Consider the following 17,509-nt stretch of genomic DNA (forward strand, 5'->3'; position numbering starts at 1 on the left):
CAGGCGAGGCCGCCACCAGACCGCCCTCGGTGTTATCGGAACTGCCGGTCTGCATGGGCTAGCAGTTAGCTTAGCCTGCCCCGCTTCCACGTCCTGTCAGACCGCCCTCGGTGTTATTGAAACTGCCGGTCTGCATGGGCTAGCGGTTAGCTTAGCCTGCCCCGCTTCCACGTCCTGTCAGACTGCCCTCGGTGTTATTGAAACCGCCGGTCTGCATGGGCTAGCGGTTAGCTTAGCCTGCCCCGCTTCCACGTCCTGTCAGACCGCCCTCGTTGTTATTTCTTTGGGCGCAGCTCTGGGCAGGGCCGTGGTCCCTGGGCCCACAGGACACAGCAGACCAAGTTCTCCCAGCCGATCCAGCGCCAGCTCTCCCCGCCATCAAGACAAAGACATAAACCCAGATGCAGATGTGGACAAAGACACTGCGTGGACGGTACTGGGTGAGGCTGCCGCAAATGTGAATGTGCGCCGCCATCTTCCCACACCAGAAGTGGAAGAATTAAACGATTTATCCGTTCCCTTACCTTCATCTGAGGTCGTAAAGAACAGGCTCTTCAACGACTAAAGAAGCCTCCATCCCTCCATTATCCAAACCACTTATCCTGCTCTCAGGGTTGCGGGGATGCTGAGACTCGTTTCTGTCAAAACTAGAGGGACTTTTGACTTTCCCACCTGCTGATGTGCTTTGTGTTGTTGCTCGGCAAATGAGATCAAGTCACAACACAGACGAGCGAGGGTACCTATGTACAACAGGTATAACTGCAAAGGCCATGATCACATCCTTCATTATCTGAGTGGTGCATCCATATCGTCCAGTGGTCTGGCTGGCAGTGTAAGTGGAATTCTGGGTAAACAAGTTGTAATGAACGCCATGGGAACGAAGAGAGTTTTCAGAATAAGAAATTAGGATGCTGATTTCTACTGGACTGCCTGCATTCATTACTCAGTCAACCATTCCTCCTGGTTTTAGTTGTCTTACGCTGTGACTTATGTTGAACCGTATGTATGTGTACCACTTAATCAGGACAGTCAGTGTTGTCCAGATCTGTCTATGTGCTATTTTTACTGCCAAGTTTTTTTTTTTTTAACCAGTTTGTGTTTTGTGTGGGTACTGAGTATTTTGGGTTGGCTATTTCCAAATATCCGTTCTGTGTAAACTCGTGAGCTACAGGTATAGAGTCACTAAAATACTTTTGTCATCTTGTGTTCCAGCTTGTGTTTCAAATTACTACTGAAAAAACATCTCATCAGCAACACTTCAGATAACCTGTCTCGCACTAGATAACCTGTCTCACACTAGATAACCTGTCCCACACTAGATAACCTGTCCCACACTAGATAACCTGTCTCACACTAGATAACCTGTCCCACACTAGATAACCTGTCCCCCACTAGATAACCTGTCCCACACTAGATAACCTGTCTCACACTAGATAACCTGTCCCACACTAGATAACCTGTCTCACACTAGATAACCTGTCCCACACTAAATAACCTGTTTCACACTAGATAACCTATCCCACACTAGATAACCTGTCCCACACTAGATAACCTGTCCCACACTAGATAACCTGTCTCACACTAGATAACCTGTCCCACACTAGATAACCTGTCCCACACTAGATAACCTGTCCCACACTAAATAACCTGTTTCACACTAGATAACCTGTCCCACACTAGATAACCTGTCCCACACTAGATAACCTGTCCCACACTAGATAACCTGTCTCACACTAGATAACCTGTTTCACACTAGATAACCTGTCCCACACTAGATAACCTGTCTCACACTAGATAATCTGTCCCACACTAGATAACCTGTCCCACACTAGATAACCTATCTCACACTAGATAACCTGTCCCACACTAGATAACCTGTCCCACACTAGATAACCTGTCCCCCACTAGATAACCTATCTCACACTAGATAACCTGTCCCACACTAGATAACCTGTCCCACACTAGATAACCTGTCCCACACTAGATAACCTGTCCCACACTAGATAACCTGTCCCACACTAGATAACCTATCTCACACTAGATAACCTGTCCCACACTAGATAACCTGTCCCACACTAGATAACCTATCTCACACTAGATAACCTGTCCCACACTAGATAACCTGTCCCACACTAGATAACCTGTCTCACACTAGATAACCTATCTCACACTAGATAACCTATCTCACACTAGATAACCTATCTCACACTAGATAACCTGTCTCACACTAGATAACCTGTCTCACACTAGATAACCTGTCTCACACTAGATAACCTGTCCCACACTAGATAACCTGTCTCACACTAGATAACCTATCTCACACTAGATAACCTGTCCCATACTAGATAACCTGTCCCCCACTAGATAACCTGTCTCACACTAGATAACCTGTCTCACACTAGATAACCTGTCCCACACTAGATAACCTATCTCACACTAGATAACCTATCCCACACTAGATAACCTGTCTCACACTAGATAACCTGTCTCACACTAGATAACCTGTCCCACACTAGATAACCTGTCTCACACTAGATAACCTGTCCCCCACTAGATAACCTGTCTCACACTAGATAACCTGTCTCACACTAGATAACCTGTCCCCCACTAGATAACCTATCTCACACTAGATAACCTGTCTCACACTAGATAACCTGTCTCACACTAGATAACCTATCTCACACTAGATAACCTGTCCCATACTAGATAACCTGTCCCCCACTAGATAACCTGTCTCACACTAGATAACCTATCTCACACTAGATAACCTATCTCATACTAGATAACCTGTCTCACACTAGATAACCTGTCTCACACTAGATAACCTGTCCCACACTAGATAACCTGTCTCACACTAGATAACCTATCTCACACTAGATAACCTGTCCCATACTAGATAACCTGTCCCCCACTAAATAACCTGTCTCACACTAGATAACCTGTCTCACACTAGATAACCTGTCCCCCACTAGATAACCTGTCCCACACTACATAACCTGTCTCACACTAGATAACCTGTCCCACACTAGATAACCTATCCCACACTAGATAACCTGTCTCACACTAGATAACCTGTCTCACACTAGATAACCTGTCCCACACTAGATAACCTGTCCCACACTAGATAACCTGTCCCACACTAGATAACCTATCTCACACTAGATAACCTGTCTCACACTAGATAACCTGTCTCACACTAGATAACCTTTCCCACACTAGATAACCTGTCTCACACTAGATAATCTGTCTCACACTAGATAACCATTCCCACACTAGATAACCTGTCTCACACTAGATAACCTGTCCCACACTAGATAACCTGTCTCACACTAGATAACCTGTCTCACACTAGATAACCTATCTCACACTAGATAACCTTTCCCACACTAGATAACCTGTCTCACACTAGATAACCTGTCCCACACTAGATAACCTGTCCCACACTAGATAACCTATCTCACACTAGATAACCTGTCCCACACTAGATAACCTGTCCCACACTAGATAACCTGTCCCACACTAGAACGACCTGAGGTTCACTCCTACCTAAAACGACCACGGGCAGTCAAAATGACGGCCAGTTTTTAAACTCTATATTCTGTCAAGATAAATACCCAGCTGAGATATTAATGCATTACATATGTTCATATGTCTGTTAAGAAACTAACTGATACCAAAATGAAAATTTTAATAACTATAATACTATTTTTCAAACAATTTAAACTTAAGAGAGACAGACATGATTGAACTTGAATAGCAAAATTGAAAAAGTGAAAATATTACCTGACAAACAAGACTGAAAACACATATTGCTAATCTAACAAACGTAACAAGACCTATAAAACATGAAATGTAAAAAAAAAAGAACTGAAAATAAATATTGAAACAGTCCCAAACAACGACCGGAACTTAAAAACTACTGGAACGACCACGGGTCCAACGTTGGTCATTTTAGGTAGCTCTTACCATAACCTTTTTTGTGCAATTGATCTAAAACCCATTTTAATGCAAATATATATGCAATTTTAGGAGCATCCAGGGAGCGGCAGGTCTGTATCTTTCTCCAAAGCTGTCAACATGACCACCCTGGTCGTTCTAAACGACGTGATGTCTGTTGAATTGTGTTGTCACGCTGATGAGGAGGAGCTGACGTCCAGGTCACCAGGTCCTATTCACTTCATGTCCACCCCGACTTGGCTCTTTAAGCCAGTCTGACTGACTGCGAGGTCTGCTCACCGGCTCTGCAGAGCAGTCATCTGTCTCTTCATGAAAACTGCTCACACATGACTCTCATTAATTAAGGTCAAAGGTGCAACGTGGTTAATTTTTGCAGTCTGTCACAGCTGGACCAAAATCAGTCCTCTGATTTAACTTTTCATGTGTAAATAGCTTGAATATGGAATAATAATAAAACATTCAGTGACTTTTTTTTGTTGTTGCAATATCAGAAAGACTGGCTGGTCAAACTCCCGTGCCTCCCTCAGCACCTCCGCAAGGGTAAAGAGTTGGTCCGTTGTTCCACGACCATGACAGACTCTGCATTGTTCCCCCTGGATCCGAGGTTCGACAGCTGGTCGGAGCCTCCTTTCCAGCACCCTAGAGTAGACTGCCAGCGAGGCTGAGCAGTGTGATGCCCCGATAATTGGAGCACACCCTCCGGTCCCCTTTTTAAAAAAATTTTTTGGGGACATCTTGGGACCCCCCCCCCAGGAGGAGCTGGAGAGCGTTGCTGGGGAGAGGGACGTCTGGAGTGCCCTACTGAGGAGATGGGATGAGATAAGATGAGATGGGATATCGGAAAGAAAAACAACTTGAGAGAAGCCGACTGAGAAAAAAAGAGAATTTTACCTTTTATGTTTTTTCAGTAGAAAGACAGTACAAAGTGCGTTTTGATTAAAGTAAAAAGTGATGACAGAAGATATTAGTGTTTCAAGTTCGGGCCAATTTTAAAATATCATTATGAGCGGTTTACATCAGCAGGCGTTGCTGAATGGAAACGACCGAACCAAAATGATGAACAGCTCATGACCTCCAAACTCCCCAAATTTCTGCACTGAAAAGCGCGGGCGACGGGTTCTGGCTCTGTGTGTGTTCGAAAGACGTCTTGTGGAAACACTAGAACGTCGGTCTGTTTGACTTGTTCATGGTGGAAGTCAGCCATTGCAGTTGAGATACGTGCATGTGGTGTAACAGAGGTGTGAGCGTTGTGTTCTGTCCTCCTGTCAGGGCGGCTATGCCAGCCGGGTGTCGGCGGCTCTGCTGTATTTGGAGACTCGGCTGGCTCTGGGCGTCTCCAGTAACTACAGCCTGGCTCTGCTCTGCTACGCCCTCAGCCTGTCTGACAGCTCCAGCTCCAACCAGAGCCTCAACCAGCTGCTGGGACGGGCTGAGATGAGAGGTAGGAGGCCGGGAGGGGGCAGGGCTCCACGCCGGGAGAGAGAGGGGTAAATAGAAGGATGGACAGGTGATGGCTAGATAGACTATGTGTATGTGTAGACAGACAGACAGACAAATAGATCAAATACATAATGCAAATAAAATCTCCCCTTTAGGTAACTGAGGCCACTCAAGTTTTACTGAAGTACAAAAGTGACACCGTAATTGGAATAAATCGAACAGAACATTTCAAGATGAGTTATTTATGTTTGAAAGCCAGTGAATGCCCATGAAACTTGCACATGTTTAACCCTCAGGTCCCAACTAGTCATGGATGTACTGGTCACCGGTCACACTGGCCTGAGCCACCTTTGGATTTTGTAGCAATACACTCGTAAAATTTATTGAAAAATACCCCCAAATATGGCGTCCAGGTGGCGTAGCGGTCTGTTCGGGTGCCTACCAACACAGGGATCGCCGGTTCGAATCCCCACGTTAACTCCGGCTTGGTCAGGCGTCCCTACAGACACAATTGGCCGTGTCTGCGGGTGGGAAGCCAGATGTGGGTATGTGTCCAGGTCACTGCACTAGCGCCTCCTCTGGTTGGTCAGGGCGCCTGTTCTTCACTGTCAGGTGAAAAGAAGCGGCTGGTGACTCCACGTGTATGGGAGGAGACGTGGTAGTCTGCAGCCCTCCCCGGATTGGCAGAGGGGGGTTGAGCTGCGACCAGGATGGCTCGGAGTACAATTGGGGAGAAAAGGGAGGGGGGGGGATACCCAATATATTTTATCTTTATTTTCATAATTAATGATGTTAACGACATTTGTGGTTGGCCTTTTAAAGGGGCATTTTGATCCGAACAGAACATGAGTTAAAAAACAGATGAAGACACGTTTTCCATGACCACTTGTCTACGACTCATATTCCTCTGCGCTACCTAGTGGCTGTATTGCATATTGCACCTCCACTTTTGAAAAGGTGACTACAGGAACAGCGTCACGTCTTCTTTGATGTATGTGTGTGCGTGTGTGTGCGTGCATAGATGGCGTGCCATTCTGGAGCTCCCCACACGTCGGCCTCTCTGCCTCCTGGCAGCCTCGCACGACGGACATCGAGATGGCTGCCTACCTGCTGCTGTCCCTGCAGCAGGGGGACCGGACAGAGGAGGGTCTGGCCCTCATGAAGTGGCTCAGCCAGCAGCGCAACCACCTGGGAGGATACGGCAGCACACAGGTTAGACAAGACCCGCAGCAGGTCCACCAACACCTGGTTTTCATCTCAGCCAAACACGACACCACATTTACAGACTGGTAAAATCAATGAAAGATTACATACTTTCCATCAGATTAGACCACAGTAGAGCGATTAGAGTGGTTAGATTAGATCTTTACCTGTGCCCCCGTCCGTAGGGTTAGTGGTTGTGTCAGGAAGGGCATCCGACGTAAAATTTTTATCATGTGGATTTACAAGACCATACCGGATCAGTTGAGGCTCCATACCAGATTGGCTGAGGCCCAGGTTAACAACAGCCGCCATTGGTGCTGTGCCCTCACAGGGTACCGATGATACCTGTACAATCTGCTGTGGCAACCCCTGAGAGACAGGGAACAAGCTGAAAGAAGAGGAGTAGTTAGATTAGAGTAGAAGGAGAAAAGGACTTGTGCCGATTGGCTAGACAGAGGGACCGAGCCGGGAAGGATATGCAGCACGTTAGTGTGATGAAGGATAAGAGATGGAAATGTGCTGACAAGCGAGGAGAGTGTGGTGAGAAGGTGGAAGGAGTACTTTGAGGGGCTGATGAATGAAGAAAATGAGGGAGAGAAGGTTGGATGATCTGGGGATAGTGAATCAGGAAGTGCGGTGGATTAACAAGGGGGAAGTGAGGGCAGCTATGAAGAGGATGAAGAGTGGAAAGGCAGTTGGTCCTGATGACATACCTGTGGAGGCATGGAGGTGTTTAGGAGAGATGGCAGTGGAGTTTTTAACTAGATTGTTTAACACAATCTTGTACTGATTTTCAAGAACAAGGGTGATGTGCAGAACTGCAGCGACTACAGAGGTATAAAGTTGATCAGCCACAGCATGAAGATGTGAGAAAGAGTAATAGAAGCTAGGTTAAGAGGAGCGGTGACAATTAGCGAGCACCACAGATGTGATGTTTGCTTTGAGAATGTTGATGGAGAAGTATAGAGAAGGCCAGAAGGAGTTACATTGTGTCTTTGTGGATTCAGAGAAAGCAAATGACAGGGTGCCGAGAGAGGAGGTGTGGTATTGTATGAGGAAGTCGGGAGTTGCAGAGAAGTATGTAGGGGTGGTGCAGGATATGTATGAGGGAAGTGTGACAGTGTTGAGGTGTGTGGTTGGAATGACAGATGGGTTCAAGGTGGAGGTGGGATTACATCAAGGGTCGGCTCTGAGCCCTTTCTTGTTTGCAATGGTGATGGACAGGTTGACGGACAAGATCAGGCAGGAGTCTCCGTGGACGATGATGTTTGCGGATGACATTGTGATCTGTAGCGAGAGTAGAGTGCAGGTGGAGGAGAGCCTGGAGAGGTGGAGGTATGCACTGGAGAGGAGAGGAATGAAAGTCAGTAGGAGCAAGACGGAATACGTATGTGTGAATGAGAGAGAGGACAGTGGAATGGTGAGGATGGGAGGAGTAGAGGTGACGAAGGTGTATGAGTTTAAATACTTGGGGTCAACTGTCCAAAGTAACGTGGAGTGCAGAAGAGAGGTGAAGAAGAGAGTGCAGGTAGGGTGGAGTGGGTGGAGAAGAGAGTGCAGGTAGGGTGGAGTGGGTGGAGAAGAGAGTGCAGGCAGGGTGGAGTGGGTGGAGAAGAGTGTCAGGAGTGATTTGTGACAGAAGGGTACCAGCAAGAGTTAAAGGGAAGGTTTACAAGATGGTTGTGAGACCAGCTATGTTATATGGTTTGGAGACAGTGGCACTGATGAAAAGACAGGAGGAGGAGCTGGAGGTGGCAGAGATGAAGATGATAAGATTTTCATTGGGAGTGATGAAGAAGGACAGGATTAGGAACGAGTATATTAGAGGGACAGCTCAGGTTGGACGGTTTGGAGACAAAGCAAGAGAGACAAGATGGAGATGGTTTGGACATGTGTGGAGGAGAGATGCTGGGTATACTGGGAGAAGGATGCTGAATATGGAGCTGCCAGGGAAGAGGAGAAGAGGAAGGCCCAAGAGGAGGTTTATGGATGTGGTGAGGGAGGACATGCAGGTGGCTGGTGTGACAGAGGAAGATGCAGAGGACAGGAAGAGATGGAAACGGATGAACCGCTTTGGCGCCCCCTAACGGGAGCAGCCAACAGTAGTAGTAGTAGTAGCAGTAGTAGTAGTAGTAGTAGTAGTAGAGTGATGAGAGTAGTTTAGTTTAGATGCATTTTATTTATCCTCACTGGGAAACAAAGCAAACAAGAGTAGGTCAAAACCTAGTGTAGATGGCTGAAACATGTATAATTATCAGTGTTGGGACTTGTGGCCAGTTCGTTACAGGGATAGTCAGTGGTAGTGTCTATGATGTGAGTTCCTGGATATTAAATGTTCATGTGGAATTTTCTGCAGTAGTCCCAGTAATATTTGTTGTTAACTACATTCGATTAAAAAGAATAGGTTATAAATGCAGTTGCAAGAACAATACTTTCCACTCCGGTTTTGCAACCGAGTGCCGTTTGCCCTTGATTTGCGTCTGATAGTAATTATCCATGTGGCAAAGCATAACGGGTGGCGTTGCACCAAGAGCACAGCAGGGAGGCTAAATGTCATCCTTGATGTCATCAAGTGCAGGAGGAATCGTTAGGCCCGGCAACCTGTATCTGCAAATGATTTCAGTCTCCGTTAAGTCAAAAAGTGATATTCTCCTTCGAGATGTCTCGCTCACAAGCACGCCAGGCGTGACAATGCCTCCGCCTGGCTACGATCACTGCTGCCATGATCACTGGAAAGTCTGGCCCTGAGTTACCACCCGTTCTCTGAAGACACTAATCATTTACACTCCAGCAGCATGTGGCTGTCAGCCCTGCTGTTTGTGAATTTGACTTTTTTTTTGTAATGAAGCTCATTTGCATAGAAAGGGGGCCAATTTTGCACCATATGTATGCATATTACCTCATTTAAATACATGCAAATATTGCATGGCAACGCAGTTAGGGTTGCGTTTCATCCTTTGCGGGTGCTTTGAGAATTACACAGTTTCGTTTTGTCTTATTTGTGCAGGTTTAGCGGCCGCGAACGCCACGCAGTCCTTTTGTGAATTCGCCGAGTGTTTTGTCAGAGTGATTGTCATTTAGGGGACTTTAACTGTGTGTTCTCTCACATGCCTCTTGGTGTTCAGCCGACCAATCGTGACGTTGTTGGTCACCTGATCCAGCGGTCCAGTCGTGTCAAACTGATCAGTCAGTCAGTCAGTCAGTCATGGACATTGTTGTTTGTAGGGCCGGCCCGCCAGCTGGTCCAGCCAAAAATGCTAAATGGAACAGAAATAATCAAAACAAAATGGAACAAGAATACAAACAGACAAAAAATGCAAAAACTTTGAATTTATAGGGAAGTGAGTAAAGACTAAACTGCTACAAAACACAGACAGACAGACAGACAGACAGTAAACGGAGCTCTTCTCTCTGCAGGACACCGTTGTGGCCCTGCAGGCCTTGTCGACGTTTGCAGCGTCCAGTGGATCTGATGACCTCAACCTAACCATTCGGGTCAACACAGGCCCTTCAGACACCGTGGCCTCCTTCCACATCGACCACACCAACCACCTGCTCCACCAGAGCCAGCGGGTGAGACGGGACATGTCTCACCTCTGTTCTCTACACGGGGATTCACAAGATATTCCTGAGCTGCATGCTGTCACATACACACATTAAAACACATACACTAACAAGCCCACGCCCTTTTCCCTGTGACATGCCGTATGTACAAACAAAGTACTGCCTCGCAGGTACAGCTCAGCACGTTGGCTTGAGTCTCGTCTGTCAGTCGACAGAGACTGTCGTCATGGAGATAGCATCAGCATAATCATACTGAGTTTGCCGTTTCTTTCTTTCAGATTGATGCAGAAGAAGAGTTGACCCTCCAAGTCACTGCAGAGGGTCAAGGTTTTGCTCTCTTTCAGGTACCAGTGCCCAGTCAACCCATATATCAGTAAACCTGTATATCAGTCAACCCATATGTCAGTCAACCTATATATCAGTCAACCCATATATCAGTCAACCTATATGTCAGTCAACCCATATATCAGTCAACCTATATGTCAGTCAACCCATATATCAGTCAGCCTATATATCAGTCAACCCATATATCTGTCAACCTATATATCAGTCGACCCATATATCAGTCAACCTATATGTCAGTCAACCCATATATCAGTCAGCCTATATGTCAGTCAACCCATATATCTGTCAACCTATATATCAGTCGACCCATATATCAGTCAACCTATATGTCAGTCAACCCATATATCAGTCAACCTATATGTCAGTCAACCCATATATCAGTCAACCTATATATCAGTAGACCCATATATCAGTCAACCTATATGTCAGTCAACCCATATATCAGTAAACCTGTATATCAGTCAACCCATATATCAGTCAACCTATATATTAGTCAACCCATATATCAGTCAACCTATATGTCAGTCAACCTATATATCAGTCAACCTATATATTAGTCAACCCATATATCAGTCAACCTACACTCACTGGCCACTTCATTAGGTACACCTTGCTAGTACCGGGTTGGACCCCCTTTTGCCTTCAGAACTGCCTTAATCCTTCGTGGCATAGATTCAACAAGGTACTGGAAACATTCCTCAGAGAGTTTGGTCCATATTGACATGATAGTATCACGCAGTTGCTGCAGATTTGTCGGCTGCACATCCATGATGCGAATCTCCCGGTCCACCACATCCCAAAGGTGCTCTATTGGATTGAGATCTGGTGACTGTGGAGGCCATTTGAGTACAGTGAACTCATTGTCATGTTCAAGAAACCAGTCTGAGATGATTCGAGCTTTATGACATGGCGCATTATCCTGCTGGAAGTAGCCATCAGAAGATGGGAACACTGTGGTCATAAAGTGATGGACATGGTCGGCAACAATACTCAGGTAGGCTGTGGTGTTGACACGATGCTCAATTAGTACTAAGGGGCCCAAAGTGTGCCAAGAAAATATCCCCCACACCATTACACCACCACCACCAGCCTGAACCATTGATACAAGGCAGGATGGATCCATGCTTTCATGTTGTTGACGCCAAATTCTGACCCTACCATCCGAATGTTGCAGCAGAAATCGAGACTCATCAGACCAGGCAACGTTTTTCCAATCTTCTGTTGTCCAATTTTGTTGAGCCTGTGCGAATTGTAGCCTCAGTTTCCTGTTCTTAGCTGACAGGAGTGGCACCCGGTGTGGTCTTCTGCTGCTGTAGCCCATCTGCCTCAAGGTTCCACGTGTTGTGCGTTCAGAGATGCTCTTCTGCATACCTCGGTTGTAATGAGTGGTTATTTGAGTTACTGTTGCCTTTCTATCAGCTCGAACCAGTCTGGCCATTCTCCTCTGACCTCTGGCATCAACAAGGCATTTTCACCCACAGAACTGCCGCTCACCGGATATTTTCTCTTTTTCGGACCATTCTCTGTAAACCCTGGAGATGGTTGTGCGTGAAAATCCCAGTAGATCAGCAGTTTCTGAAATACTCAGACCAGCCCGTCTGGCACCAACAACCATGCCACGTTCAAAGTCACTTAAATCACCTTTCTTCCCCATTCTGATGCTCGGTTTGAACTGCAGCAGATCGTCTTGACCATGTCTACGTGCCTAAATGCATTGAGTTGCTGCCATGTGATTGGCTGATTAGAAATTTGCGTTAACGAGCAGTTGGACAGGTGTGCCTAATAAAGTGGCCGGTGAGTGTATATGTCAGTCAACCCATATATCAGTCAACCTATATATCAGTAGACCCATATATCAGTCAACCTATATGTCAGTCAACCTATATGTCAGTCAACCCATATATCAGTCAACCTATATGTCAGTCAACCCATATATCAGTCAACCTATATATCAGTAGACCCATATATCAGTAAACCTGTATATCAGTCAACCCATATATCAGTCAACCTATATATCAGTCAACCCATATATGAGCCAACCATCCAAATCATATTCATAAAGATGACTCATACATCAACATGCACATAAGGAAAGGATTTTTCTGTACATGGGATAAGAGTACTGTAATTGTATATATGTGCTTGTATTTATGTATGCACTACATGTGCGTGTTGGGGCAGGATACTGGGAAAACAGTCCTATAACCTATTTTTTTCTTGTATTGTTTGATTTATTATGGCTGGATGGATAAAGAGCAGAAGCCTTCAGTTCACTCACATTACGATAAAACACAACAGAATCAATGCAAGAATAAGTTAAACAAGGACAAGGCAACAAAACAAAAATATGGCTTTATTAATATTAATAACAATGATACCAAAATACGAGACAAGAGGGTTTGAGTCTGGTTCAAGACCTTTGCTGTCTCTCTCTCTCTCTCTCTCTCGCTCATCCATGATCTCATTTCCCTCCTGAGTTCACAACTCCATCTGCTCCTCTCTCCCCCCTCAGCTCAACGTCTTCTACAACACAGAAGGCCGAGGTCTGTCCAGGAGGAGGCGAGACGTGGGCGAGCAGGAGGCGTTCATCCTGGACGTGGAGTTATTTGACAGTGAAATGTATCCGGCTCACCTGTATATCTGCACCAGGTGAGACAGGTCGAACCGGGCTTACAAAGTCCTCCACAGAATACGAGACAACACGTCCATACTGCACATGTTGTAACTCTGGGCCCGAGGACGAGCGTTGGCAGAATTTCCAATTGAAAGCATGTCTTTCTCGCGTAACGTAAAGCGAAGTGTATTCAGATGTGCCATTCTGCTCGCATATTTTGGCTCGGTACATGACCCGAACGATGACCGCAGTCACGAACAAGTGCCAGTTCTGCCGGTGGTCCGTTTTGGGTAGCTATTCCGGAAGAAAAACGACAACACCGCCAACCCGCTGAGATTTCTGACCAGTGAACGGCGTGACGGCTCCCACGTGACTTCTGTTGATACGTTTTGGTTCACGGGACATTTTACCGCGTGAGACTGAACCGAACCGAACCGACGGGAAAACGCAACAAAGCAGCAGCTCATCCGCTGACTCAGAACCGGAGCAGTGAAAACGCCCCGAGCAAATTTACATTTTCAAGAAATGATTTCACAGATCAACATGTTAATATGACAGGGCGTCCGGGTGGCGTGGCGGTCTATTACATTGTCTACCAACACGGGGATCGCCGGTTCGAATCCCCCGTGTTACCTCCTGCTTGGTCGGGCCTCCCTACAGACACAATTGGCCGTGTCTGCGGGTGGGAAGCTTGATGTGGGTATGTGTCCTGGTCACTGCACTAGCGCCTCCTCTGGTCGGTCAGGGCACCCCTTCAGGAGGGAGGGGGAACTGGGGGGGAATAGCGTGATCCTCCCACACGCTACGTCCCCCTGGTGAAACTCCTCACTGTCAGGTGAAAAGAAGTGGCTGGTGACCCCACATGTATGGGAGGAGGTGTGGTAGTCTGCAGCCCTCCCCGGATCAGCAGAGGGGGTGGAGCAGCGGGAGAAAAAGGGGGAACCCCCCCCACCCCCACCCCCCAAAAAAATAAATTAATACGACAGCCTCCACTCCTAAACAACGTGCATCCATCTCGTATTCTGAAAACTGTTTTCATCAAAACACGGCTCCAATCAGAACTGAGTATTTTGATCAACTTGTCAGGATGCAAACAATCTCAAAATCGAAACGGTTTGCAAGCGAAGCCACAACTTGAATAAAAACAGTCTACTCTATGCTTTAATTTCCTGCTCTGTTATTTGGTGAGGTAGGTGTGTGTGGGGTGGGGGGGGGGTTCAAAAACTCCATATTCTTGATCTGATGTCATCAAGACAAATTCATGCACATGAACTGTTTTTGTCAAGCTAAATTTCTGACTCAGATTCATAAAATGTTGTGGTAGTTGGCAACCTGTCCGGGGTGTCTCCCCGCCTACCGCCCCAGTGACTGCTAGGATAGGCTCAGCATACCCGCATACCCCTGAGAGCAGGATAAGCAGTTCGGATAGTGGCTGGATGGATGGATGGATGGATGGATTATATCAGTGGTGGCTCTCAGGGCTATCGGGGCCTTCTCTGCTGGCCCTGTCAAAGTCAAAATCCCAATTTGTTTTCCACAGTGAAGTTGAAGTGTGCCTGAAATGCATCTGAATTCAGTTACTTACCTTCTTGTGGGGCTGAGCAGGGATTTCCTGTCGTCTGACCACATCACAGCTCCTTGGACCAGCACTCCTGGTATTACTAGCCGTTCGTTTAAGCCAGAAGCTGCAAACTGATGACAGCTTAGACGCAGGGGTGGGGGATCTTATCCAGGAAGGGCCGGTGTGGGTGCAGGTCTGTGTCTCCTAATCAAGTTCCTCAGCAAAGACTGTCTACTGATTGATTAGTGGGTAACACTTTAGTATGGGGAACATAAAAAAACTTAATTACTAGTGAATCAGTAATGATCAAGATGTCACTTTAGTATGGGGAACATATTCTAAGTAACAAAAACTTAATGTAGAGTAATTTAACACTATGAACACTTGTAGTTTTGTGTGTTGTTGTACGCTACCGGATTATGTTGTCCAGGCTGTCGGGGGAGCGGGGCCTGAATGAGACGGGCATGGCCATCATGGAGGTGGGTCTGCTCAGCGGCTTCAGTCTGGCCCAAGACGGCATCCGGACCGGGTCGGTCGTAAGGAGGATTGAGACGACTCCGGGGAAAGTCATCCTGTACTTGGACTCTGTAAGCTTTATTTTCTTTTCTCTGTTTACTCTGCAAACAGGCTTCCCTCCTCCACGTCCTTCCCTGTCCACTCCCCTGTGTGTCTCTTGTGACATCGAAACCTAAACAGGAAGTGAGCGACAACGCTTTTAATATTTCTGGCGGTATGGCTAGTGTTAGACTAACATAGCGCCATTCTGCAGAAACACTCTGATGCTGTGACCTTTGACCCCCTCGCTCCCGTGTTTGTCTTGATGCAGATGCTTTTGTAATTTCAGCTAATTCTGCTGTCAGACTCCTTGTCTTCTGTCTGGACTGGAACATGTGTTGGGTGGCCGACATGTGAACGGAAATGTGTTTTCTTTAGGTGACGACATCGGAGATGTGTGTACGAGTTCCTCTGACTCTGGAATACAAAGTGGCCAAAGTCCAGCACGCAGCCGTTGTCATCTACGATTATTATGAGCCACGTAAGACTTCAGTCTAATACACCTCTACTTACTACTACTACTACTTGTGGCTACTACTACTACTTTTGGCTGCTCCCGTTAGGGGGCGCCACAGCGGATCACCCGTTTCCATCTCTTCCTGTCCTCTGCATCTTCCTCTGTCACACCAGCCACCTGCATGTCCTCCCTCACCACCTCCATAAACCTCCTCTTTGGCCTTCCTCTTCTCCTCTTCCCTGGCAGCTCCATATTCAGCATCCTTCTCCCAGTATACCCAGCATCTCTCCTCCACACATGTCCAAACCATCTCAATCTTGTCTCTCTTGCTTTGTCTCCAAACCGTCCAACCTGAGCTGTCCCTCTAATATACTCGTTCCTAATCCTGTCCTTCTTCATCACTCCCAATGAAAATCTTATCATCTTCAACTCTGCCACCTCCAGCTCCACCTCCTGTCTTTTCATCAGTGCCACTGTCTCCAACCCATACAACATAGCTGGTCTCATTACCATCTTGGAAACCTTCCCTTTAACTCTTGCTCATATAATAATCCATCCATCCATCCATTATCCAAGCTGCTTAATCCCAACTGGGGTCACGGGATGCTGGAGCCTCGCCCAGCAGTCATTGGGCGTCCGGGGAGACACCCTGGAGAGGCTACCAGACCATCACAGGGCTGACACACGCACACACACATTCACACCTAGGGACAATTTTGTACAGTGAGTCACCTGACCTACATGTCTTTGGACTGTGGGAGGAAACCGCAGCACCCGGAGGAAACCCACGCAGACACGGGGAGAACATGCAAACTCCACACAGAGGACGACCCGGGACGACCCCCAAGGTTGGACTACCCAGGGACTCGAACCCAGGACCTTCTCGCTGCGAGGCGACCACGCTAGCCACTGCGCCACCGTGCCGCAATATAATAATTTGAATAATCTTGCTAGTCTAACGTACATCTATATCTGTAAAACCCTTTTTAGGATTACTGCGCATCACAACTACCACCATTACCACTGCATTAGCGCCACCTCTTTTGTACTGCGTTATGTCTTTGGTTTACTGTGTTGTGTCTTAGTTCGTCTGTACTATTGTCGAGTTTCCCCAGAAAGGAAATCGGTATCTAACCTGTCACCTGCACCTCTAACCTCTGACGTGGTTGGTGTTGCAGGGCGGCGGACGGTCAGGACGTACACCTCAGAGAGGAGACACGACATGACTTCCTGCTCGTTCTGTGGGCACGGATGCAGCGAGTGCAGACCACCGCACCAGCCCACCTTAGCCGACCACGCCAACCAGAACGCCGCGACGCTCCGACTGCTGTGTGCCCTCCTCGTCCTCTGTGTCCTCCGCCTGTAGAGGAGGTTCGGACGGCCCAGCTTTGCAGAGAGAAAGGTTCCATATTGTGAGGTCGGTGAAACAACAATTTACCTTTGTACAAGTGAAATTAAAGGTGGTGATTTCTGAATCGTTCTTCGGAGGTGTACAAATTTGTCTTAGATATGAAAGAAATCTCGCGCTGGATAATGTTTGTAAATGAAGTTTGTAATTTTTTTTTCTTAATTAAATTTAGAAAAGTGACTTAGTGGCAGATTGAGAGCGTTTCATATCAAAGCTGTGATTTTCTGGTTTTACTTTTTATCCTGTCTGTCAGCTTGCATTGTTGAAAAAATGTAATAAAAATTTGTTTTGAAAACATTTGAAAAAATATTTGAAAGTGTTGGCGTGTGTCAGAGTCACGAACGATGCTCACATTTGTATATAATGAACATCGTTTACACGAGGGAAATCAGGGACCACGGCCCT

General features: G+C 46.7%; 1 protein-coding gene across 1 annotated transcript in view; it reads left to right on the top strand.

Annotated features, from left to right (window-relative positions):
- Positions 1–17,062, top strand: part of cd109 (CD109 molecule) — a 57,218-nt gene extending 40,156 nt beyond the window's left edge. Inside the window, exons 24-31 of the mRNA XM_056294239.1 lie at positions 5,227–5,398; positions 6,419–6,609; positions 10,018–10,173; positions 10,443–10,508; positions 13,022–13,158; positions 15,115–15,271; positions 15,618–15,720; positions 16,875–17,062. Coding sequence (XP_056150214.1) covers positions 5,227–5,398; positions 6,419–6,609; positions 10,018–10,173; positions 10,443–10,508; positions 13,022–13,158; positions 15,115–15,271; positions 15,618–15,720; positions 16,875–17,062 — 1,170 coding nt within the window. The remainder of the gene's footprint in view (positions 1–5,226; positions 5,399–6,418; positions 6,610–10,017; positions 10,174–10,442; positions 10,509–13,021; positions 13,159–15,114; positions 15,272–15,617; positions 15,721–16,874) is intronic.
- Positions 17,063–17,509: the final 447 nt, after the last annotated feature.

The sequence above is a fragment of the Lampris incognitus genome, chromosome 15, assembly GCF_029633865.1.
Source record: "Lampris incognitus isolate fLamInc1 chromosome 15, fLamInc1.hap2, whole genome shotgun sequence".
NCBI classification, from domain to species: domain Eukaryota; kingdom Metazoa; phylum Chordata; class Actinopteri; order Lampriformes; family Lampridae; genus Lampris; species Lampris incognitus.